The 25,966-nt window shown below is 37.8% G+C and overlaps 1 protein-coding gene across 1 annotated transcript in view; it reads left to right on the top strand.

Annotated features, from left to right (window-relative positions):
• LOC116180686 overlaps positions 1 to 25,966 on the top strand; it is a 122,573-nt gene that overhangs the window by 49,480 nt on the left and 47,127 nt on the right. Inside the window, exons 3-4 of the mRNA XM_031500796.1 lie at positions 4,898 to 5,059; positions 15,407 to 15,658. Coding sequence (XP_031356656.1) covers positions 4,898 to 5,059; positions 15,407 to 15,658 — 414 coding nt within the window. The remainder of the gene's footprint in view (positions 1 to 4,897; positions 5,060 to 15,406; positions 15,659 to 25,966) is intronic.

Here is a 25,966-nt window from a genome sequence, read left to right on the forward strand (position 1 = left end):
GCACGTGTTATTGACGAATTCTGAACACAGGTGTGGTCTTATCGAAGTGGAACGAAAAGTGAAGGCGGTTTTAAATAGCAGAGGAAAACGTTATTCGTGGTTTTTTGTGGTGGACATTAATCGTTGCTTTTTATTTTGGTGGAAGCTCTTGGTTTATGGCAGTTTGCGATATTTTTTGCGAGCGTTAAAGGGAGTTTTCCACCTTCAAAAAGCCACTTTTATATCTCTAATTACAACGAACCCAGTGTCCTCTAAATCTAAATTCATGTGCGATTATAATCTAATTTTGCGGAATCTTTGAGGTTTTCCAGGTTTTTCAAATTCATTCATATTCGTAAATCTGATGATTTTTCAATCCTTTGTAGCTTCAAATTGTGCCGAACTACGTTAATTTTTCGTATGCTTTTGGTTCTTCGGATATTTGAGGTTTACATAATCATGAGACGCCCTCGAATCCTTCTAATATTTTAAATTCTTCAGATCCTTCGATTCATGAGCTTCTTATGCTTTTTCTAGTTCTGAAAGTTCTTTAATTTCCCCTTATCTGAATCATATACTTACGCTTTTACAACTTACTCAAATGCTCTTCTTATTTGATTCTTTCCATTTCTTTCTCTTTTTATAGCCGATTGGTGATCGGATTCTGTTCTTGTTTCTACCTTAGAACCTCATCTCTTCCAAAATTTTCTTTAATTTACATAACAGAACGTACAAACCCAAAAGCAACTGATGTTTCTTCACTCCACCTTAATTGCACTTTAGTCTCGATTTAGACGACACTGCGTTTGTAATGAAATAATATTATGTAAAATTGGCTCTTTGATGGTGGAAAAGCTCCCGGGAAACCCTTAAAGAAAGGAGGAGATAACTTTCGATTAACAACATTCACTTTAAATGAACGAATGAAATTCCTCTGAACACTCTAACTTTCCTTTCAAATACGCTGAAATACTGACAAGACACCAAAAGCCTACCACAAAACAAAAAGCAACGATTAAAATCCGCCCCCCGTTTTCCTCGGCAATTTGAAACTTTCTTTACGTTTTATTTTACTTTCAATTGAGTCTTCGATATAACTGTACCTGTGTTAAAATTTCGGCGATAACACGTGGTTATCTTGAAATTTAATTAGTTTACGCGGTATTTAGCTTCTTATTTCTTATTTATTTTAGCCAAGGCTGCTCTGCCCGAACCCGGATTCGAACCAGGGCCCCTAGCACCACAGTTCAGCTTTAACTGAACTGCGTCACACGCGCTGGCTTATCGCAATGACCGGAGATAAACAAATACTACACAATCATTTCTAGATGACTAAACCTAATTTTTTAATACGTAAAACAATTAAGAAAAAAAATAAAAAAGCGATTATTTAAACAAAATCAAACATAATTAATTTTGATGCAAATCAAAATCGCTTTAAAATTTGAATGACCTGACCGAACTGGTATTCAATGAATTGATATTCTCCTACAGGGTGACCCATCGTTGCTGATCCCAAATGAAAATCCCGCAAGACATAGTTTATACAATAATATATGTAATGGGATTTTTCTTAATTAATCAAAATATTGGTATCAAACAGAACCAGTGAATATCCTAAGTAAATCCTAAACCTTTTGGTCGTTTCACTTTAGGGTTTTGACTTTTGCAGTATGTTGATAGCAACTTTCTTATCTTAAATAGAACACCCTGTATTTTATTACATTTTGGAAATGTACGTAAAAATCTACGTTGTTTGATTCCACATTTCCCTATGAAAAGTTTTCAAGTTATTCAAAATCTCTGTAATTTTTGACATTGGCATGTCATGTGCTATCGGACGGGCGGACGGACGGACAGACACCGTAAAATTATAAACTCGCTATGAGCTCGTTAATATAGAAATTTTACAATTTTTTGTGAACACCCTGTATCATTAAATTCAACTTTCTCATTACCAAAGTCTTGCGTTTTATTCAGATTAACATTATAGAGAATTATTCGGAAAGAAATTAATGATTTGGCTTGCAAAGAATAAAAAATGAATCTGCTAAAAATAGACAGGGTATTAAAAAATCAGCTGTGTATTGACATCGTAAAAATGAGACCCTGTACAGTGTCCCATTATAAATAGCCACAGGCCATATCTATGGAACCATTCATTGCATAGGGAAAAAAATTTTGTACACGAAAGGGGCCAAGAGAAATCGCTGGAAACTATTTTCAAGTTTCTAGCTTCGCCGCTAGAGGGCGTACCATCCATGGTTAAGTAGAAAAATGGCGTTTTTCCTAAAATATACCCAACAAACATGCATAGTAATCTTGTATCAATTTTGCATCATTTAGACACAGCACATATTGCTCTAGTTCATAAAATATGAGAGGTGGGGGAAGGGGAGCATCTCTTTAAGGAATTGAATGTAACTTCGGATTCAGATTTTCATATAATAGGTCTTGCTGGAAAGAGCTCTATTCGTGGACTCAGATTTTACATGAATAGAGTCTTTTTAGTAAATGTGATGAGTGGTAGAGAGCGCGATGTGACATTAACATAAACTTTGCAGTTTTTTTTTAATTTCAAATGGAACGATATAATTATTATATGATATTGTCAAATAAGATGAAAAAGTGACAATATCAGTAAAAACCGCTTTTTGATATCTGTTTTGTATTTTTTATGCATGTTTGTTTGGTATATTTTAGAGAAAAAAGTCATTTTTCTACATAACCATAAATCGTACGCCCTCTAGCGGCGAAACTAATAGAAAATAGAAAATAATTTCCAGCGATTTCTCTTGGTCCCTTTGGTAACAAATTTTTTTTTCCCGAAGCTGTGCCCTTAACGGTTCCATAGATATGGCCTGTGACCATTATTAATGGAACACCCTGTACATTCAAAAATAATTTTTGTAGATGCGCAACAATCTATAGTTTACATTTGCACAAAAGATTTTTTGATATTTTTTATCAGGTATGAGCTAGGAAACATCGACGCACCTTGTTGCAGGACCCTGTATTGTTATAAACAAAAAACGAAGAAAGAATGGGAAAATGTTTTTTTATTTTTGGTCCTGTACCTTAATTCCAGTTCCTTTGATTTTTCAGGTTTTATGGAAATGCTATAATTCTTCTTATGCTTTTGGTTTTAGGATTAATCTTCGATTTTTTGACGCCCCCGAATCCTTCACTGTAAATTCTTCCTCCTTTTTTGGAAGACATCGAATTCCTTCTTCGTGTCCTTTGGATGCTTTAATTCTTCCTATCTTCAACAACTTAACATTCCATGAGTTCTTGCAATGTTTTTCCTCGGATTGTCGGTTTTTGGAATTTTAACTTTTTCAAATTCTTCAGATTCCTCCTGGATTTTCGTATTTCTTTGAATTTTTCCCTTAATTCGAATTCCTGAAATTTGCAATTCCAAAATAAACTATTTTCAGATTCCTCATATTCTTCAGATACTTCGAATTTGTCTATTTTACGATTATTCATTCCTAGAAAATCTTTGGAATTGAAGCTTCCTTTGTCTTTTCCTACGTTTTTATGATTCATACTTCTTTTCAATTTGTCTTATCCTTCTGGCTCTTAAATTTCGTTCAATTTGCCCATTTCTAATCAAAATTGGCCCATTAAAATTGCACTAGTGCGGCACGAATTCCACCAGTTAGCTTCTGAAATGTACAATGATCCTGAAAATCAAAGATTTTTGCAAAATTTTAGAATTTTAGATGTTATATGTGCTTGGGTCCTTTAGTTTCTAGGAATTTTTTGCTTCTTCTTCATATTTGAGTCCTCTGAATGGGGGGGTTCTTCAGTTCTTCACAGTTCACAGTCTTCAAGTTCCTAGAACACCCCCTTTGGAAAATGTTTCCGATCTTTGTGATTCTTCAAAATCCGATTTTTTTTCTTTTCCTTTTTTTGTTCTTCGCTTTCTTCAAATTTTTCCAATTCCTCAGCACCATAGGTTTTCTTGTACCCAAGTTATTCGTTAATTTCTTCAATTTTTCATGTTGAGGTTCACGGAATTTCACAGATTTTCTTTTGTTTCTTCGAATTTTTCTATTTTGATTTCTCCAATCCCTACGGTCCGTGATTCGAATTCACCAACAGGAAAAAAGGCATTCTTTTACACAGTGGAATCTCGGCGTCATCCATGTGAAGCATTTTCGTAAAGCTCAGGAGTTTCTCAGGGGTTTTCTCACCCATACTATATACCAGAATAGTGCCATAATTTCGTGTTTTTTTTTCATCATGCACTTCATGTACGAAATATACAAATTATACAAGCTAAATCTACTATCTCGCTTAATTTCAATGTACCCGTAACCCCATCATTGAACACTCTGTATATTGAACGGAAATGCTCCAGACATGACGTCGCCTTTGGCGCTCTGGAATTTTCTACGCGTATTCGAGAATGTACTGGACTTACATTGCTTGCGTGTATAAATGGTTGCGGACCGAACATCGCAGCAGTTTTACTATCGAACGAGATCGAGTACGGACGAAACATAGAGCGCGAAAATCTGATATAAATTGTGAAGTGTGATATAAATCGTCGATATAAATTGTACAGTTTTTATAGTGTTTTAATTTTGTTTAATAAATATTGATATAAATCGAACCCGAATTTATAAATAACGTTACAATATGTTCAAAGTCTTTCACCACGTACGCGTTGCAGTACAATACGCCGAAATTGCTCTCCGTTATTATTCTGAACAATTCGCGAAACGCTTTATTGCATTTCGTCTTGCATTCAATCATTTATAAATAACGGCAGCATCCGTCTCAGAAAGTCATAGAAAATCCTCAACCTCAACAATAAATAATTTATCGAAGCGCGCCTCGCTCCGAAAACATGAGTAGCTTATTTCTCTTTTTTTTACGATACAAGAGTAAATGTAGTTTCCTCTTCCAGGTGCAATCTTCACCGAGGACCAACGTGACGGCAGTACAGAATTGGCGTTCAAGTATGCCGTGTACAAAATCAACAGGGATAAAACGATCCTGCCATTTACCTCCTTGGAGTATGACATTCGCTACGTACCCAAGGATGACAGTTTTCATGCCAGTAAAAAAGGTCAGTATGGTCGACGGAACTTATTATATTGCCTATGTCGTGAGAGATAAATTCGATCGTAAAACCCTTCCTTTTAGTGCATCGGGTGGTATAAGATGTAAAGAGGAAGGATTTCCCACGAGTTATTGTGACGTTAGTGAAAGTTGCGCAATTTCAACTTTCTGACCCAACCAAATTGCCATGCTTATATTTACAGCGCCGAGATATTGAGGTCCCCCGGAATAATAATAATCATAAATTGAGAATTCGCCGCCGCGCTCATTTTTACAACTTGGTCACTAACCTAAAAAGCAGTGCCGCATAAAATATAAAAATGGAAGATGTAATCGAGGCTCCTTTTCATATACAACCATGAAACGGTTTTATGTTTTGGAACTTTACGACAAGGGAAAAATGGAGTTTGTAATTAAGTTTATTAAAAAGCAATCTCATAGCACTTACATCTAATGTCATTAGAGAGAGCTCTTGGCACTCCACCTTCTTCGTTAGGTTCCTGCAAACTAATCTGTAACAACTTTAGAAGGCTATTACGTCCTACCCTTAACTACATAAGAACGTCATAACGTAATTGTCGCGCGATAGAGTGCACTCTAGAATTTATAAAATCCGCCACTTAAATGTACCATTTATCAAGTCGGTGTCGCCTAACCTCAGCGAGCTCGTACTGACAAATCTAATACGTCACATTTCGGATGAGGAAAAATAATAAAGCGCACTCGTGGTAATATTTTATGCAAATCTTGTGGGGTTCCGTTGCAATAAATCAGAAGTGTTGACGCGACAGCCACTCTTATTGACCCGTCACATGAATTCGCCAATTTGGATTAAATTTCCGCTAACGTACAGCGTACGGTAATTACCGTGATATAATAAATTGACGCAATAATGTACAAAAAAAAAACGACGCGAAGTGTTCATTAACTATAACATTACAATTCTGGTGGCGCCCACGAAATGCAGCCGTTGGTTGGCAATGATCCTCCACCTAAAATTAATGCAGTATAATAATATATACAAATAAACAAAAATTTATACCGTTACGACGAATCTTTGGAAAATGGTGGGACGTATGCCCGCGAAGGTTTCTCTATAAATAGATCGGTGTAAAGTTCGGCGGGTGTACAAAACGAAAGCTAACGTATGCCCCTTCCAAGAAAACTTTTCCCAAAAAATAAAAATCCAGTTAATGGATAGGAATGATAGGATCTATACAAATCAGTAGAATGGGTACGACAATTCTAGTCGTTGGAGGCGTTCTGTTCAAGAGAAATGGCAAGTTAAATGGAATCATTGAAACAATTAACAATAATTAGATCAATTTAATTAATACGGTTGGGCCAAAAGGTAGGTGCCTCTGCAGAAGGTCTTAAGTTGGTCTATACTACTCCGGTATTTACCTTACGAATTAGGAAAACTGCAGGAAAACCTAATTCGGAGTAGCCGGCAGAATGCTCGAAACTGGTCTAAGGTAATTCTCATCTCCGCCACAGATCAAAAATTCACATCAACCCAGGTTCCAACACCCGATCTCCGGATTTATAGTCCAAAGCTCTACCACTCCGGTCAATTAAACCGATTGACTTGATCGAATCAGTACACTGATTGAATGGAAGCAAGTTAATGTATATAATTCATTGAAATAATATTTAAAAAATCACAGAGCACCTCTCACTTAACAAAAGCATAATATAGTGAATAAAACCTAATGAATGAAGCAGTTTGAGGGCTCAAAAATCCACATGCACCGTTAGGAGTCTCCGAAATGGATGATGTTCAAAACGCCAATTAATGAAAATCATGATGGGATCAATAGTATCAATGATATCAATGAAATAAAATAATTAAAAATTAATAAAGCTACTGATTAAATTAATAGAATTATTAAAGTCAATTCAATCACTTAAATTGATTAGGAGTGAATTAAATAACGCAACTGAAGAAAATAAATCAATAAGAATCAAAGGTAAATAGGTAACGAGTGCAGACGTGCTTTTAGTGAGTAAAGAACCCGTAACTTTGAAAAGCGAGGAGGGTCCAGGCATAATTCACACTTATATTATAGGGCCCCCTTGCATCTCGCGGAGATTAAATTATAACAATAATTATTATTATTATTTATAATAATATTTAATTATAGGATATACTTGGGGCCCCAATACATGTTACGGCACCTGTTCTTCCATTGACTTCAACCTCTAACTATAGAATCTCTCAAAGTCTGCGTGCTCATTTGGTTACTCGATAGCTTTCTATTTTAGGTATCGTGAGTTCGATTCCCAACGCAAATAAAAAAAATATTGTTCCTATAGCAATCACATGACCGATGACGCGGGTCCAAAATAACATCCAAGACGGCGGATGGAGCGAGAGAAGCAGGCAGGGAGACGGTCCAAAATTGCGTGTAACAAAATGGCGGAATTAGAGACTTATAAAATGGGGGCGGATCGAAGATGGCGCCCAACAAAATGGCGGACCACGCCGCTCATTGGCTGTGACACCACAGGGGACGGGTCCTAAAGGCTCCGCCTACCGTATCCCATTGGCCAAGGGGATAATAATAATAATAATAATGCTTATTGTTCTACAGATACAAAGTATCCAATAACAGAACAAAATTAAGGTTTGTTACGTTTGCGTAAGCGACACTATAAACAATAAATATAATAAGCAAGATAAATAAAGTAAGAGTAAACCTATAACAATGACAAGGGAGGGGCATAGAGAGGCGTGCTCGTCTCTGATTGGTTGTGACGTCACGAGCTCGTCTCTGATTGGTGTGACGTCACTTCCTGGTCAAGAACAAACATAGGTCTTCTACTGAAGCTCAAGTGGAAGTTGGCACCTAGAATTAAGGCTAAAATTAAATTGAATTAAAAGGGAAAAGATAGAATAGAGGGTGGTTGATTAGACAAACAGAGGAATTACAAAAGCTAGCGCTCGTTCGCACCCGCGAATATACCTACCTCGAGGGGGCGGAACAAATTGGACCCTTACGAAGGGAGGCATACACTTTCCAATCGTTAAAGTACCCTAATCCATAAGTCAGAGTATTAAAAGTTCCCACAGCTTACGACACTAACCCCCCTTCCCCTCTACCAAGAGAGCCTTTAGGTTCCTCAAAGCGCGTTTCGGGTCGTCTGGGTGGTTTTTTGTGCTTTTCGCGCTTGTCAAATAACTTTGCTATATTGCTCGACATAATATATACCACATATTATACAGGGTGACCAAGCTAGACTGCAAGGCACATCTCACTGTTCTAACTCAATAATCCAATTCCATTATCCCTCTTAGCGTTGAATTATCTTCTTAGCGATCAATAAACTGCGCCCATCACCTCCAACCAAGATTAAGAGGATCTCACCTAAACGATTAGTAACAGCAGTCAAACAGGATGATCGCACAAACGATAACATCCTAGAGTGCGTCAACATAAATATGGATGGAAATTGCCTGTTTGGAGCGATTGGGCACTAACTTAATGGATTCCCGGTGTCATCCGAACCACATAAGGGATTAACCAAAAGGATTAGAGAAGAAACCAGCACATACATCAGAGAGAGCCTGGAAGAGTTCTAACCACGTAGTGAAATTAGGATCGCGGTATAATGAGGAGAAAGCCGAAGCATACCTCAGGGATCACAGAAAGCAGTGATTCTGGGGAGAATACGAGTCAGTGATGGCAGTGGCCAACACAACAACAGCCAAATAGTGGTTTAAGAAGGACAAGGGAGGGAACATGTCATAGAACCGCGAGCTATTACGGGGACCACAGGTCACTGCTGCATAGCATACAGACTAGGGAGGAGCAATGTCTGGAACCATAACCATAACAGCGTGATGAGGGCAGCAAACATGATAAGGCAGGTAAAAGAAGAAGCGGATCTCCGGAGAACAAGGGTGCTGGGAGCATACGAGGAAGCGAGAGGAGCCGCCGTTCCTGAGCGTGGTATCCGGATCAAGATGCAGAACGATCCAAAGAAAAGGGAACCAATTGACGATGAATTAAGAAACAGGGAATAGATGTAGTCAGCCTGCAGGAATTCAAACTAATACGTGGGATGGCCGCGACTAGGACCTACCACTAGTGGATAGGAGGAGGGAAGAAGGAGAGAACCAGCACAAGCACAACAATCGTCATCAAGAAACACCGAGGCATTGAGGATGAGGAAGAAGAAAGAAGTGAGAGTGTATCTATGGCCCCAATCAAGACAAGTATAAGAAGACTAACGGTTATAGGATGCCAAATCCCCTCGGACAAAGACAAAAAAGGACCAGCGGAATTCAGCAAGCTGAGGGAAGTGATAGAAAAAAAGAGCGGGAGATACCCCGGCATCATATTAGGTGACTTTAACTCGAACGAGGCGGACTAGGCGGAAGGGAAGGGGAAGAACAAAGGATGGGCGAAGGGCTCAACATAGGCTGAGGGTGTAAAACACATTCAGCAATTCCCAGATGGTGCTGACACTACGGGGAGGAGAAGAAACTCTGAACATAGTAGAACTGTGGTTCAGAGCAGTAGGATCGGGCCACAAAATGGCAAGGAAGAAAGTAAGGGTGGAGGCCCGGCGAAGAAGAAGGAAAGGACAGGCAGCAAAGCGAAAGAACTGAATGGTGGAATGTGGAACTTCTGACAGGGGGTAAGAACCTGGAGTATAAAAAGGAGCAGGGCGAGATCAGGAACAAAAAGGAGGAAGGGAGACCATCTTGGAACAGGATTACCGAAACGCTCAAAGAAGCAGCTAGGAAAACACTTGGGGGCCATAAACCTTTCATGTCACCGAACAGGCAGCAAACTCTGCTGTGGTTGGTCATCCACAGCAGAGCACTGAAGAATTCTCAAGTTTTCTGAGAAAATCGCCAAGTTTAGCCCAGTGGAGAGGAGTGCGCAAATATGTAAGCACATAAAAAAAGCAGGAAACAAGAGTAACCAAAGAATATATACCAATGACAGCATGGGAGAATCTCCTGAAGGAGGAACAAGAAACACAAGTCCAGCTAATGGAGGAGAACGATTGCTGGCCACTCCCGCCACCCCTACGATGGAAGAAATTGTGGAGATACTAGGAAGAAAATTTCAGTCTTAATGAGTACTAATTTAATAACGAATGGGGTACATTAAATAAATCAACATATTAATGAAATTAAACCAATTTTGGAAGGTAAATTTCCGAATTAGTGCATCAGACAGGAGAGTATTAATACTGTTTTACGAGAATTGCCGGGAAAATACACCCTGGTTGCGATAATGAGTCCTGCCACCGTTACATCTACAGTGCAAATTGAACCCAAAGTTTGGGAATCCTTTTTACCACTAAAATGTACACCTTCCAAAAGGATCCGTGGAAAATCTCTCCACACTAATGGAAATGTCGAGTCCGTTCCGCAAAATGAAATTTTCACGAATAAGCCTAAATATCAAAGACCCCGATTTCCAAACGTAACACTCCAGAGAAAGTTTGCCCTTTTAAACTTACTGCTACAGTTCCTTCTATTTAAACGCATATTTTTCAAATTTTCTACTTCGACATGACTATTTCGTATGGCGCGGACATGTCATTTCCACTATTTACATTGCGAAACCGTAGAAAGCGGTCGCTGCTCACAATATAACGAATCAAAACGGTTTTAAATGATGCAAATAATTGGTTCCGGTGGCAGACCCAACAAATCACGGAAACCCCATTAGGTTGATTACAGGAACGGCGCAACTTACTCGTACAATTCCCCGACCTAATTACAGCCGCCGCCGGCGAAACTAATTATTAATTCATCGAAGAGTTATGTCCTAATACAGAGATTATAGTGTAATAAAAAGGAAGGCGGTAGGTAATTATCGGCTATCCTTTGGATAAATTTGAGCGTATTCGTTATAATCAGTTCCCCTTAAGAATAGCGCCCCGCAGTCAATATCCCATAAAAGTAGGTTAACGGAGGTATTAAATGTAATCACCGATAAATGAGTTTTTCTTATTACGTTTACTCAGAATTTCCGCTTGTATATTAATATTTGCTTTTTTTGAAGTAGGGGTTAATGTTCTAAGAGGGTAGTTAAAATTCTCAATTAAATAAAGGAGTAATGAATTTGACCATACGTAGGTTGGTCTCGGTTGGGGAAGTACTTTTTGCTACTGTTCGTAGATGTTTTGTGCTTGTAATAGAACTTCGGGGCTTTTCCGGACACATAAATCATGGTGATAGGCGCTTATAGAGTTCGTGGAATAATATCAAGTGACATTACACTTTGGGATTGAACACGAAACTAAGACTAACGTCGCTATAATAAAGTAAAGCGTCTCTAGAAGGTGGCAATGAATAAAAGTTAGCTAAATGCCTGTAGATCCATTTAAGTTTCATTGGTCCGCTGACTTGGGATTTTAAATTCTATTTACGTTCTAGAATCCAGAACCAAAGACAAGTCTATTAATTTGGGAATCTAGAAAAGTTCTGGTGTCAGAATTTGAGGAAAAGGATTCAGGATCCAGAATATCCGGAACCTTTAAAAATACCCAAAATGCAAAATTGAAGGTGAAGGGCAGGGAAAATGTAGGGTTGAATTTTTTATTCTATTTACATTCTAAAATCCAGGACTCAAGGCATGACAAATCTATTATACTGGGAATCGAGAATCCAAATTGTAGAATCACAAGTTTAGGTGTCAGAATTTGAGGGAAAGGATTCGGGATCCAGGACTGACTATTCGGAACCTTTAAATATATCCAAAATGCAAAATTGAAAGTAAAGGGCAGGAAAAATGTGGGATTGGATTTTAAACTCTATTTACATTCTAGAATACAGGACCAAAGGCAAAGCAAATCTATTAATGTGGGAATCTAGAATGCAAATTGTAGAATCAAAAGTTTAGGTGTCAGAATTTGAAAGAAAGGATTCAGGATCAAGGACTGACTATTCGGAATCTTTAAATAAATCCAAAATGCAAAATTGAAGGTCAAGGGCAGGGAGCATGTAGGGTTGGATTTTAAATTCTATTTACATTCCAGAATCCAGGACCAAAAGCAAGGCAAATCTATTAATCTGGGAATCTAGAAACCAAATTGTAGAATCTAAAGTGTAGGTGTCAGAATTTGAGAGAAAGAATTCAGGATCCAGGACTGACTATTCGGAATCTTTAAATAAACCCAAAATGCAAAATTTAAAGTCAAGGGCAGGGAAAATGTAGGGTTGAATTTTAAATTCTATTTACATTCCAGAATCCAGGACCAAAAGCAAGGCAAATCTATTAATCTGGGAATCTAGAAACCAAATTGTAGAATCTAAAGTGTAGGTGTCAGAATTTGAGAGAAAGAATTCAGGATCCAGGACTGACTATTCGGAATCTTTAAATAAACCCAAAATGCAAAATTTAAAGTCAAGGGCAGGGAAAATGTAGGGTTGAATTTTAAATTCTATTTACATTCCAGAATCCAGGGCCAAAAGCAAGGCAAATCTATTAATCTGGGAATCTAGAATTCAAATTGTAGAATCAAAAGTTCAGGTGTCAGAATTTGAGGGAAAAAATTCGGGATGCAGGACTGACTATTCGGAACCTTTAAATATATCCAAAATGCAAAATTGAAGATCAAGGGCAGGGAAAATGTAGGGTTGGATTTTGAATTCTATTTATATTTTAGAATGCAGGATCAAAGGCAAGACAAATCTATTAATCTGGGAATCTAGAATTCAAATTGTAGAATCAAAAGTTTAGGTGTCAGAATTTGAGGGAAAGGATTCAGGATCCAGGACTCACTATCCGGAACCTTTAAATATATTCAAAATGCAAAATTGAAGGTCAAGAGCAGGGAAAATGTAGGGTTAGGTATTAATTTCTATTTACATTCTAGAATCCAGGACCAAAAGCAAGACAAACCTATTAATCTGGGATTCTAGAATCCAAATTGTAGAATCAAAATTTCAGGTGTCAGAATTTGAGGGAAAGGATTCAGGATCCAGAACTGACTATCCGGAATCTTTAAATATATCTAAAATGCAAAATTTAAAGTCAAGGGCAGGGGAAATGTAGGGTTGGATTTTAAATTCTATTTACATTCTAGAATCCAGGACCAAAGGCAAGACAAACATATTAATCTGGGAATCTAAAATCCAAATTGTAGAATCAAAAGTTCAGGTATCGGAATTTGAGGGAAAGGATTCAGGATCCAGGACTGACTATTCGGAATCTTTAAATATATCTAAAATGCAAAATTTAAAGTCAAGGGCAGGGGAAATGTAGGGTTGGATTTTAAATTCTATTTACATTCTAGAATCTAGACCAAAGCCAAGACAAATCTATTAAACTGGGAATCTAGAATCCAAATTGTAGTCAAAAGTTCAGGTGTCAGAATTTGAGGGAAAGGATTCAGGATGCAGGACTGACTATTCGGAATCTTTAAATATACCCAAAATGCAAAATGGTCAAGGGCAGAAAAATGTAGGGTTGAATTTTAAATTCTATTTACATTCCAGAATCCAGGACTAAAGGCAAGACGAGTCTATTAATCTGCGAATCTAGAATCCAAATTGTGGAATCAAAAATTCAGGTGTCAGAATTTGAGGGAAAGGATTCAGGATCCAGGACCGACTATTCGGAATCTTTAAATATAATTAAAATGCAAAATTGAAGGTCAAGGGCAGGGAAAATGTAGGGTTGTATAAAATGTGTATCGACACGGTTTGCGGACGTAAACACGTGTCGGAGCCGATTAACCCCGTGCAAGCCTTAGGCCACGACGCGACAGCCGGGCGGGTTAGCTGATCGCTGCCAGTCACTGTTTCGTATACGACGAGCGTCCTTATCCCTAGCAACAACCTATGCCGTTCTCCTATCCGCCACCTGGGGACGCACCTGGTTGGATGCCGCGCATAAGTAAGCACGAACTAAGCGATCTCGAGCTCTGATTGGTTTTGATAGATGGTGCTTACTGAATCGCAATCGATTAAAGATGGCCGCTTTAACCTATTAGCACCATTTCGTAGGCGGGCTTTGTTAAATTGAAAAGGACGTGAGGATTGTTTTCCTGGGAGTAAGCGGATAAACCTTAATGAAGAAAGAAGAAGTAATTAAAGTTACAGTCAGTATAAAAAATAGAAGATCCGTAAATAACCGAATTTGAAAAAAACCGCCGTTGGTGATCTTGCCAACGCCATAGTTTTCTGGAAGGTAAATTAACTGAAAGTTAATTGAACCCATTCAGAAAGGATTATGATGGAAATTTAGTAAAAACAAACACTATCGGTAAAATGAGCGTGCACTAGATTTTCGTGTCTAAGGCTATCGAAAAATTATAAATGTACGAGCGCACTTTTGCAAGAAATAGATCAGTTTCCCGTGAATTAAATAAAAATGTATGTAGCGTGCATTGGGGAAACTCTCCTAGAGACTCCGCTTAGAGACCTGCTTAAAAGTATCACTCTTGATATCGGTGATCCTTTTACTAATTTAGTTGAGAAACATCTGTGCATCTAAGAAATTTTCTCAGGTATCTCAAACCTTTTTGGAACATTTTTAGTATCTCCCTCTTTTTCAAACGTTTTAAAACCTTTCAGAGACCTCGTTAGTTTATAAAAATAATGTTGTATAAGCTGTAGGCTGCAACCCTCGCTATAATCCTTTTACTCACGAAATTTTGCTGGAAACTTTATCGGAATGATACGAAATCCCTCATGAGTATATCTATACAAAGCTTGAAAGCTTATTCTTTAACTCTCACATGTTAGCAATTGGTTTAAGTATCCTTGGGAGCCTGCCTACTACTATTTAAAAAATTCCTGAAATCCCCTTCAGGAATCTTCTATCTATTGAAGCGGGTTACCTCGTTTACTGTCCTTGGACGATGTTTCTTTCAATCCGGAGTTCAAGGCGACTTAAACAAATTATTTAGATCTCGATAATTTATACGGCATGGATATGCGCTTGGAATTCATCATTAAGGATACTGCCTAATTTTGAAAACATAACTGAGAAGTGTTTATTCGAGTCTCATAATATTTAAAGTATTTCAATCTCGAAATGTATTCAAATCTCAATTCCACATCCCGATAGTCACGCAAAAAGTTCAAATAAAATTGGAAAAGTTACGCGATCCCTCGGAATTGTTCCATTGGCATTCCATTCATGGAATCATATACAAAATGCAAATTATGTACGTCGAATGTCTATTGTAAAAAGTCTCTTGATTGCCTCGAAGCTTAGAAAAACAACTTCGAGTTGACCTAGATAAAAAGAACACTGGGAGGCGCATTAACTTCGCATTATAACTGCTCAAATTACAACTTTTTAAACTGTCAGCGATCCATTCTCGTGATCGCATTAACTTTCGGGAATTACAGTCGATTTTATTCTTCTGTTTTCAGCCTGCAGCCAGGTACAGCTCGGCGTGCAAGCCGTATTCGGTCCCTCCGATCCCCTTTTGGGAGCACACATTCACTCGATCTGCGACGCACTGGACATTCCGCATTTGGAAGCGCGATTAGATTTGGACACGGACGTTAGGGAATTTTCAATTAATCTGCATCCGGCCCAGCACTTACTGAACGCGGCGTTCCAGGATATTATGAGCTTTCTTAATTGGACCAAGGTGGCCATCATCTACGAGGAGGATTATGGTAAGTGGATAGTAGAGCGAGAACTAATAATTTACGAATACGACGGCTTTGAAACAGTTGCTGTGTCATTTAATGGATTGCTGACGTTTGTGTTATCTTCAACACAGATAATACTACAATTTATAGCTCACAATGGACCACCCACTTGGAGTCAGTAGGCCAAACGAGCGCGTTTGATATATAATATTAGACTAAAAATGGCAGCAGTCGCAATTATTTAAAAAAAGATTGCATTTGAAGGAGAATTGAGGTGGATCGCTACAGTTACCTCCAAAAAATTCTAAGGGCTTTTTGCTTACCGAATGGGATCTTTGAGATAGACTTTCCATTCAGTTCTCTCATTAAACGTAAACAGAATTTCTAAATTTTTGTCACAACTTTTGCAAAAATCGTAGGTTTCATATCGATTCAGATTTAACGCATTTGCGACTCTACCCTCAAGATTGGAAGCATCTATTAAAGGGTTGTTATGTAAAGTAATCATTTAGTAATGAAAAGCCTACATAATTTTATCAAAAAGTGCCCCTTTTCTGACCATTTCGGTTAGTTTTTACATTTTCACTTTGGTGCCGTTTTGTAGACACACTTTACATTTTTTCATAGCGCATAAAGTGTCACACGATAGTCTCATGTCTCCTCTTTCTAATTCCGGTCAACCGCCCAAATATCTTAAATATTAGCGTAATTATTAATTTTTTGTGGAAGTATGCAAATTTCAAAAAACAAAATTCGTGCCGTACGGAGAAAACCGTCTATTTTAATAAGGCGATGGGGGTATTTTTGAAACCCTCAGGACCCAAAGAATAAGATACCATCAAAAAGTGATAATTTTTGAAAAATTTTGGCTTCGGTTTTAGGAAGGTAAGATATGAAACTTTCATTTTTAAGTCCTTCTGTGTCGCGTCCTTTGTGCCACATTGTCACGTGTCAAATGTCGAAATTAAATAATTTGAAAACATAACTCACTCCTCGTTTCCTACTTCCAAATGGTAATTGACACGATTCAAAAAGGACTGACATATTCAGGACTAAAATCGGCGCCAGCTGCAGGTACCAGCGGAACGGGACAGTAAACTTGAGCGCCACCAAGGGAGGCGACCTTGCTCCCGGTTAAGGTCGGCGGCACACGCAAAACAGCAATTTCTCTATCAGGAACATAAGCGACAAAGCACAAATTATTTAGCGATAGCTACGGGAAATCAAATATAGGAAAAGCAAAACAATACATCCCCCCCCCCCTAATAATTAGCGAAAGAAAGATAGCAAACGCTTACCCGCAAAATAAACAATACGGTATAAAAGAAAAGTAATTTTCAATGCACGAGTAACTTGGGAAAATGCAAAAGGCAAAAAATCTTCACCAATCAACAACTTTTCATTTAACAAAATACGACCATTTCATGGAGGGATCGACTTCTTTATTTAATTGCGCGGCCGGCTGGCGTTTTTTGTAATTGGTCTTAAAATTAATTAAGAGCGCTTCTTTGGGGTCCACTCACAACTTAATCGGATGTCGTTCACTGCAACTCATTTAATTAGCAAAGTTTAATTATACTCACAAATGGGCGAGATGAAATTTCTCACAATTGTCTCTTGGACTTTCTCAGGTCAAGCAAATGGTCCCGGTGTAAACCTGCATGGCCTTCCATGCACAATTGTACGCTACAAAAATAATTTAATTATTCCCGGGGACAATTACAATTAAATACGGCTTGTTCGTAATCCAGCGCTTCCAACTTTTATCGCATCCAGATGCCGGGCGTCCAGCCAGACTGGTAGACACCATAAATATACGGTGTGGTCATAAATTTCGGTATAAAAACTGAGTGATTCGTTACACCCCTCCCTGCTGATCACCAGAGTTGGGTACTGCTCGCGAACGTTCCGCTCGAAAAAGCGCTCCAAGCGGAAAAAGCGCTTGCGAGCGCTCCGCTCGCGAGCACTTTTCGGAGTGGCTGCTTGGTGCTCGATACTCGACCGTTTAGTTAAAGAGCTCGGCGCGCGAGTGCTTTTTTTTCTGAATACGAGCGGTTTTTCCGCTCATGAGCGTTTTTTTCCGCTCGCAAGTTCTTTTTCCGCTCACGAGCCCTTTTTCCGCTCTTGAGCGTTTTTCCCGCTAGAGATAAACCGCTCGAGCACTTTGAAGGGTGCTCGGAACTCGCAAGCGGTTTCGCATTGAAAAACAACCCAATGCTTGCGAGCATTTTTGAGGAACGCTCGATCAAGCTCTACGGATGACCCGAATAATTTTCCCTTAATCTAATCTGGACGCTCGTACGAATTTTTTTCCGAAACGTTGTACGAGCTGAACCCTAAGGGAAAACACCCATGAAGAAAGTAAAAATACAAAATATAACGGCACGAAAACCTTGACAATTTGACTCACAAAAATTGGCGGTCCTAGAAAATAAAATTTGACACAACAAAGAAATTAGACCATTGACCATGGATGATTTTGGAAATATAAGCTGATACTACAAAAAATTGGGTCTATGGCCTTGGACGACCTTGAAAAACTTAATTTGACACCACAAAAGGAGGTCTTTGGTCGTGGACGCCAACAAAAATGGAGGCATTGACCTTGTACGACCTTAGAAATTTAATTAGACGACACAAAAAATGGGGTCATTTACCCTGGGGATGTAAAAAGGAAATACAATAACCAAATCTTGCCCTTTGAGCTTTACCTTGACCTACTTTCCAAGAACAAATTTTCCCGTCCAATCAAATTCGTTGACATCAACTCCCGTCGAATCAGCAGATCTCAGGCTGTGTACCAGGATTAATAACCGCAACTGAAAAATTCACAAAATGTTTCTGTAATCTGAAATAAACGTGTCAATCGCACGACTTCACGGCGCTTTAAGTTTTCACACGCAATTTAAACAGTCAGGACCGTATTCAGTAATCACACGCCCACAAAAAACAGGAAAATAATTAGGAAATTATGCCAAATAATGGAACGCTCCGTTACAGAGCGGACTTCTCTCCCTCCACCTGCCTTTCGAAACGGCGGCGCCCAGTCTGAATAAATTAGAGAAGTGCACGCGCATAACGGCAACAGTTTCCGAGGGTACAGGGGCACACGTAGAATAACTTCTCCTCCAGATCCGCAAACGCCGGGTTGCCAGGCCTATTTTCTTATCAGACAAGCGTCCTTTGTTTCTTAGATTCGAAATAAATCTGGGTTTTTAAATATCGGTTGACTCAAGAAAAAAACGTCACCAAAATATTATGCAGCCATTACAACCCTTTTCTGGCACGACGCAGATGAAGAAAAAGTATGGCGTGTATTCTTCTATACAAGTAAACGATCGAATCTGTTCTGTACAGGGAATGGTTGTGGTAGTAGTGCGCACGCAAAATATTTTACCCACGGAAACATCTGCACGATCTCTAGCGGGAAAATAAAGAACTATTTTAAATGAAATCTATATCACTAAACTAACTACATCTAAACTAAACGGGTTTATAAAGAAAATGGCGTAAGAATGCCACAATATATTATGGAATTTTAAATTGTTAAGAAAATAACGTTACAAAATAATTACCCTACCCAATGAAATAAAAAGTGCACTATATACACTCTCCTACTTCCAACTGTATTATCTCCCATGGGCATTTGTATGACATTTTTTTCTGCTTTTGTAATTTAAAATCTTCCTTCTCGTTTCTACATTGATTTCCTTCAACTGATTTTCTTAAAATTCTTCCACTTTTTTTCTTCATATCATGTTCTCATTGATCATATGCATTCTTCATATATTAACGGAACAGAAGTTAATCTTCGTGGACCGCGTTGACGGTTCCTGAATTCCTTTCAATTTGGATTAATAACTTTTTGCAACACGATGACCACTTTTCTACCAATTACCGTTCGATAAGAACCGGAATGGGCCAGGGAATATAAAATTATAACCCATTTAAGGGAGAATTGATAAGATAGTTTTGTCACAACCGCGTGCCTAACTTCTCCCTTTACAGTACCCCCTCCTTTTTTCAAAAATTTGCTAATGGCGTAAATTTTCCAATGGAACTTCCTTGTGCAATAATGGAAAGCCAAAGGTATACGGTTTCCACAAAGGATATCGATGTAGATAGCAATAATCAGATAAGTAATAATGAGGGAAAAAATAAAACATTTAGTAAAAAAGCCTAAAAATGATTATTCAAGGTCGAAGTGAATACACAATTGTTGGTACGTACCGTGAACGGCCATAGAAACTAAAAATATACCGAAAAACGCAACAGTGAAACGTGGAAAGCAAATCAAAACAGAAAAACGTCACCAAAATATTATACAGCCATTAAAAGCCTTTTATGACACGACGCAGACGAAGAAACAGTATGGCGTGTATTCTTCTGTACAAGTAAATGATTGAATCTGTTCCGTACAGGGAATGGTTGTGGTAGTAGTGCGCACACAACAAATTTTACCTCCGGTAACATCTGCACGATCTCTAGCGGGAAAATAAAGGACTATTTTAAATGAAATCTATAACACTAAACTAACTACATCTAAACTAAACGGGTTTATATACATAGATGGTATAAGAATGGCAGAATGTATTATGGAATTTTAAATTGTTAAGAAAAAAACATTACAAAATAATTACCCTATCCAATGAGATAAAAAAAAATACTCCCCTACTTCTAACTTTATTCCCCATGGGCATTTGTATATCTTTTCTTCTTTTTTCTGGTTTTATAATTTAAAATCTTTTTTCTGGTTTCTACATCTACTGATTCTATCTTAAAATTCTTCAAAATTTCCTTTAAATTTGGATTAATAATTTTTTGCAGCACGACGACCACTTTTCTGCTAATTACCGTTCAATAAGTACCGGAATGGGCATGGAAATATAAAATTATAACCCATGTAAAGGATGTTTTACGACTCAAACGCGTACCTAACTTCTCCCTTTACAGTACCCCCTCATTTTTTGAAAAATTTGGTAATTAACATCACAAAGTATGTTGGTATAGATGGGCGTTTCCTCTTTTTGCGGTTGGATATCTCCCTATTTAGGAAAGGTGTTGGATACTTCTTTTTGAAAAATAAAAGATCCAGGTCCACGGACAATTAAATAATGTTTTTAAAAAAATCTGGAAACGGTTTTAAAATTTTACAAAAAGCTTTGAAAAAAGTTAGTAAAGAAATGTTGGAAGGTATCTTCTTCATGGAAATCTCGAAAATTTGCAGGATTTCAAAGAATGTTCCTGAATAAACTACACCAGATCTAAATATTAGTTTTAGTTTTATATTTGCGATGATAGGACTGAAAAAATAAATAAATGAGGCAAATTGAACTAGGGTCAACGTACACCCGCAAATACCGGGATTGAGATTTTGCTGCGGGATTGCATTCCCTAGATTTGCTCTAGCCGCCTGATTTTTAAATAAAAGACCAGAATGGGGAGGGTTTAGAGTCCTTTTTGTAGTTCAATTAAATAAGGAAGGGTGATAAGGGGATTTTTTATCTTAGTCTCTGTTTGACCCGTCAAAACATATTCGAAAATCAGACGTTCACCTTTATTTTTTCTCATCAACCATGGCAATTATTTGTTCCGCAAAGTTTATCTTGCCCTATTCTTGCCCTCGCATTCAAACGGAGGCGCAGTACCAGACCACCTTCATCCGTTAAGGTCTAATAATTATGGACAGAATTCATGCTATTTTGCTATGTGTTGTGGCGTTTATGGTTTCTAAGGTAAGTACAGATTTTAACGAACTTCATAATAGCTTTAAAATAGATCGAGACACAAACCCAGAATCTCGAAGAAAGGAACAGGAACGTAGAGCCGTATGTGACCCAATGCATATGTGCCTCAAATGCAGACCCAAATGAAGTCGCCGCCTGGATCGAGAAACGAACAATTTTTCCGTCTGCTTGTTTTAAATGCTTTATCAAATGTGTAACCCAAAAGTTGGGATTTATGAAACCTGATGGTAAAATTGACGTCGATGCTCTATTTAAACAGTATGGGTCCAACATTACCATAGAACAAGTAGCGGCCTGCGCTCAAGCTCAAAACAATAATTTGGACCTCTGTGACAAGGCGTTTCAGGTCATGAAATGCTGCCAGGAGATCATTAATAGAAACGCCACAGCCGCATCATAGAAATAATAAACTGATACCTACATACATCTTTTTTTTATTTCTTTTTCGAGCACTCCATGAAAAAGGTGTAGGTACTCCCCGCTTTGTCCACAATCTCTCAGAAAGTGAGCAATGTGGCCATTATTCTCTCCGTGTCTTCTTTTAGGTACTGTAATGAAATAGGTAAATGCGGTATGGAAAAGACTGTCTTCATTGACAATTAAAAAGCCCCGAAAAGTCAGATATCATTGGACACCATCAACAAAATGTAAATTGAAGAATTAAAGATCTCGTTAGCAGTTCGCATATCAGACCACAAGAACGTTTAAAGACTATTGGGAAATATTATATCTCTAACTTAATTAATTAGTCTTAACTGAAAAGAATTTGTCTTGTAGTGAAGTATTCCAATTGTCACACTCAATATAATTAACAAATGCTTCTAAAATGCACTTGTCTACTTAACCGGCGTCACTCATATTGCACCTTTTCTAATTGGAATCCAAAGGTTATCTTGACCTACTTCCAAACGAAGAACACATATTTTCAAATAATAAGATGAGATTCAATATGGTGTGAAATTTTCTTGCTCACGAATATTCGTGAACTCGAAAAAATAATTCAAGTGGTATATTATACAAGTGACAATTTCCCAGCAACGCTACAACGAACTTACCCCTAATCACTCAATATTCTTTCAAGCAGATTCTGTGTCTTGTCACTCTCAATTTTTCCACGAAGTTTCTATTTGAGCCAGATAATTCAGATTTACCTATACATTTGTGTAACGGAAAAAAGCACGGACATAATGATAATTTGCAGAAAATCTATTAACGCAGTTCGCTGTAGATACGAACTTCTATTTCGCATTACGTATACACCCTTGTAATTAAAGCCATACCATTTTTATTTTACTCTACAATGAAAGCTTTTAACTCCCCCCCCCCTCCCCCCCCCCATCACTCCAAGCGCTTCCCTTACAAGTTACATATTCATTTCTTAAGAACAACATCGATGTCGTACGCTCGTTGTGAGTAGATCAAGTGCGCGCTGCTCCGACAAACAAGTTATTCTGATTATAATTTACTGTGTTTAACGTAATATTTTGATGGAATACACTAGGGAACAAAAAAATGGAGATAAAATAATAATAATAATAATAGTGCCTTTATTGCAGTGAAAAGAGTTCTTTGTAGTACATAAATATGTAGAGGCGAAGTTCACCGAATGCTGCTCTTCCACTTAACCTCTAGGTTTAAATACAAAAAGTAAACTTAGCAACGTCAAACATATATTACATTTGCAGTACATGTGTGCGAGTCGAGGTGCGAGTCTTTAATGGGGTAATAAACAATATAGAACCATAATGTAGATAGCTAAAATTTCAAAAAGTACACACAGATAAAATTTAAAATAAAAAAAAACAAAATAAAATAAAATTTGGATCCCGGTGAAACGCATTGCTAACAGAGGCTATTATTTTGGTTATCCAGAAGATATGACTTTAGTTGTTTTTTGAACCTCACTCCGTCTAATTCTCTTAATTTGGCGGGGATATTGTTCCAACTTACCGCGATGTTGTACGAAAAAGATCGTCTTAACATGGAGGTGTTATGTTTGGGGGTTGTTAATAATCCACGAAATCTTAGATTTAGATTATGTGTATCAGTCCTAAAAGTTATTTTGTAATATAAATACGGAGGGGATTGTGACTTAATAATTTTATTATATATACACATAAAGAGTGCAAATCACGTCTATTTCTCATGTTAAGCCAATTGGCACTAATAAGTTTATTAGAAATGCTATGAACAGTTCTGGGCACGCCATATATCAGCCTCAAACAAGCATTTTGGAGACGTTGAATACGTTGTGTGTCCCTCTGGTCTAAACAGGGTCCATATATTACATCACAATAATTTAAGTGCGATAAGACCAAAGATTCACATAACGTTTTCCTAAGGCTTGAATTGAGAAAGTCCTTATTTTGATAAATTAGGCGTAGGTAATGAAAACCATTTTTAATACATTGATTAACGTGAGATTTAAACCTTAAATGGCTATCAATAACTAATCCTAAGTTTCTGATCTTTTGGCATACTTCCAGATTCCTACCCTGAACGTTAATCTTTACATGTGGAAGCGTTTCTTTATAAAAGTATTCACTGCATAGCAACATCACTTAGTATTTATTATTATGGTCGGGTTTCTTGTTGAGAAAACTCAGGTCTAGGCCTGGTACTAATCGCACGGATTAAAACAAGTAAATCCGATTAGTGTCTGTGTCTGGTGAAGTATGTTAGGGTTCTAAAGAAAAAAAAAAAAAAAAAAAAAAAAAAAAAAAAAAAATATTCCACACTCGCATTTGGAAAATCTACGGATAGTATGTAATCTCATACTTTACCAACTAGTATTAATGGCCACATAGTCAACGCTTATCAGGAAAGCAAGAAACAAAACAAAAATATTTCATTATTAATTCCTTGTAATTTTATTAAAGTAGGTTTATTGGTGAAGTGTTTCTTTGGCTTTGCGTTTGGGTTGAATACGAGGGTTGTGATAACGTGGTGTGTTTATGTGAAGAGGAGTTTTGTGTTTTTTAATTGTATTTTATGGTTGTTTCTTTGTTTCCTTGAGGTACGTATTTGTGAGGTTGTTTGGGTTTTTGGTGGGAGATTATTGCAGTATTTTGTGAGCCTGTGGTTGCTGTTAAGGTTTTTGCGCTTCGGTTGGTATACGAGTGGGTTGTGAGATTGTGACAATGTGGTGTTTTGTTTCTGTGAAGAAGAGTTATGTGTTTTTTAAGTGTGCTATGGTGTGTAACTTTATTTGGGTGGACCTGTTTTGTAGTGCATGTGCGTTACTTGTATTATGGTGTTTCTTTGTTTCTTGACGTTGTATTTGTTTGTGGGTTGCTTGGTTTTTGGTGGGGGTATTGACAGGTATGTTGTGAGCATGTAGTTCTGTTAAGGTTTTCACGTTTCGGTTGAATCCGAGTGGTTGGTTGATAATTGTGGTGTGTTTCTGTGAAGAAGGAGTTATGTGTTTTTTAATTGCGGTAGACGTGGGTGTAACTTTATGGGTGGGACCTGTCTGTCTCGCTAGTGCAAGTCTGTGTTACTTGTATTTGTGGGTGTTCTTTGTTTCTTGAGCGTTGGTATTTGTGTTGTTGGTTGCTGGGTTTTTTGGTGGAGATATTGCAGTATTTTTGTGAGCTTTAGTAGTGCTGTCAGAGTTTTTTGCAGTTTGGGTTGTAATTACGAGTGGGTTGTTTCTGAAGAAGATAGGAGTATCTGCGTCTTTTTTAACTGCTGAGTGTTAGGACAGGTAACTTTATGCGTTGGACCCTAGTTTTGTCGTGCAAGTTAGCGGGTATCACTTTGTCTTATTTTGGTGTTTCTTGTCTGGGTTAGTGTTTGTTGTTGTTGCTCGGCATTATTTGGATGGAGACATTACGGTATTTTTGTGCAGTCTTGTGCTGTAAGGTGCTGCGTTTGCCGCTTGAGTTACGAGTGGGGTTGATGATTTAACGAGGTATGTGTTCTCTCCTGAGAGGAGAGAAAGTATTGTGCTCTTTTTAGCTGTGCTAGCCGTGTTAACTTATATTGGGGTGAGGGCGTCTTTTTGTTTAGTGCATGTTGGCGGGTTACTTGTATTTTATTTGCGTTTGTTTTGGTAGTGAAGTTGGTGTTGTGTGGTTTGGTTGAGTTAAGGTGGAGATATACAGTATGTATGGTGTGTTCATGTTGTGGTCTAAAGTGCTTAGGCTTTTTGCTTTGGGTGGAATACTAATGGGTCGTTTATGTGGGTTTCTTTCAGAGGTTGACATTCTCTGAATGTAGTTATATGTGGTATTCACTTTATTGTACTGAGTTTGTTCCCGAGGATAAGTTGTATTGTGTGTGTGTTTGAGTTAGAGGTGGCAGATATTACAGTATGTTGTGTACCTGGTTGTGAGGGAGTGCTGTTGTTTACATGTATAACGTGTGGAAATCAATTATTTATTATTTTATTTATTATTATATTAATTATTATTATTATATGATCAGCACAATTTATAAAAGAATCGATTTACAGCGTTGCTAGAGACCGGGATTTTATGGACAAATTGGCCGCTAAAGTTGCAATGTCCATTTGAGGAAAAAGTTGGAGGATTTTCAAAAATACAAACGGAGGGCCGTTTGAATAATCTGAGAAAGGAAATGT

Source organism: Photinus pyralis, unplaced genomic scaffold (assembly GCF_008802855.1).
Source record: "Photinus pyralis isolate 1611_PpyrPB1 unplaced genomic scaffold, Ppyr1.3 Ppyr1.4_LG9, whole genome shotgun sequence".
NCBI lineage: Eukaryota > Metazoa > Arthropoda > Insecta > Coleoptera > Lampyridae > Photinus > Photinus pyralis.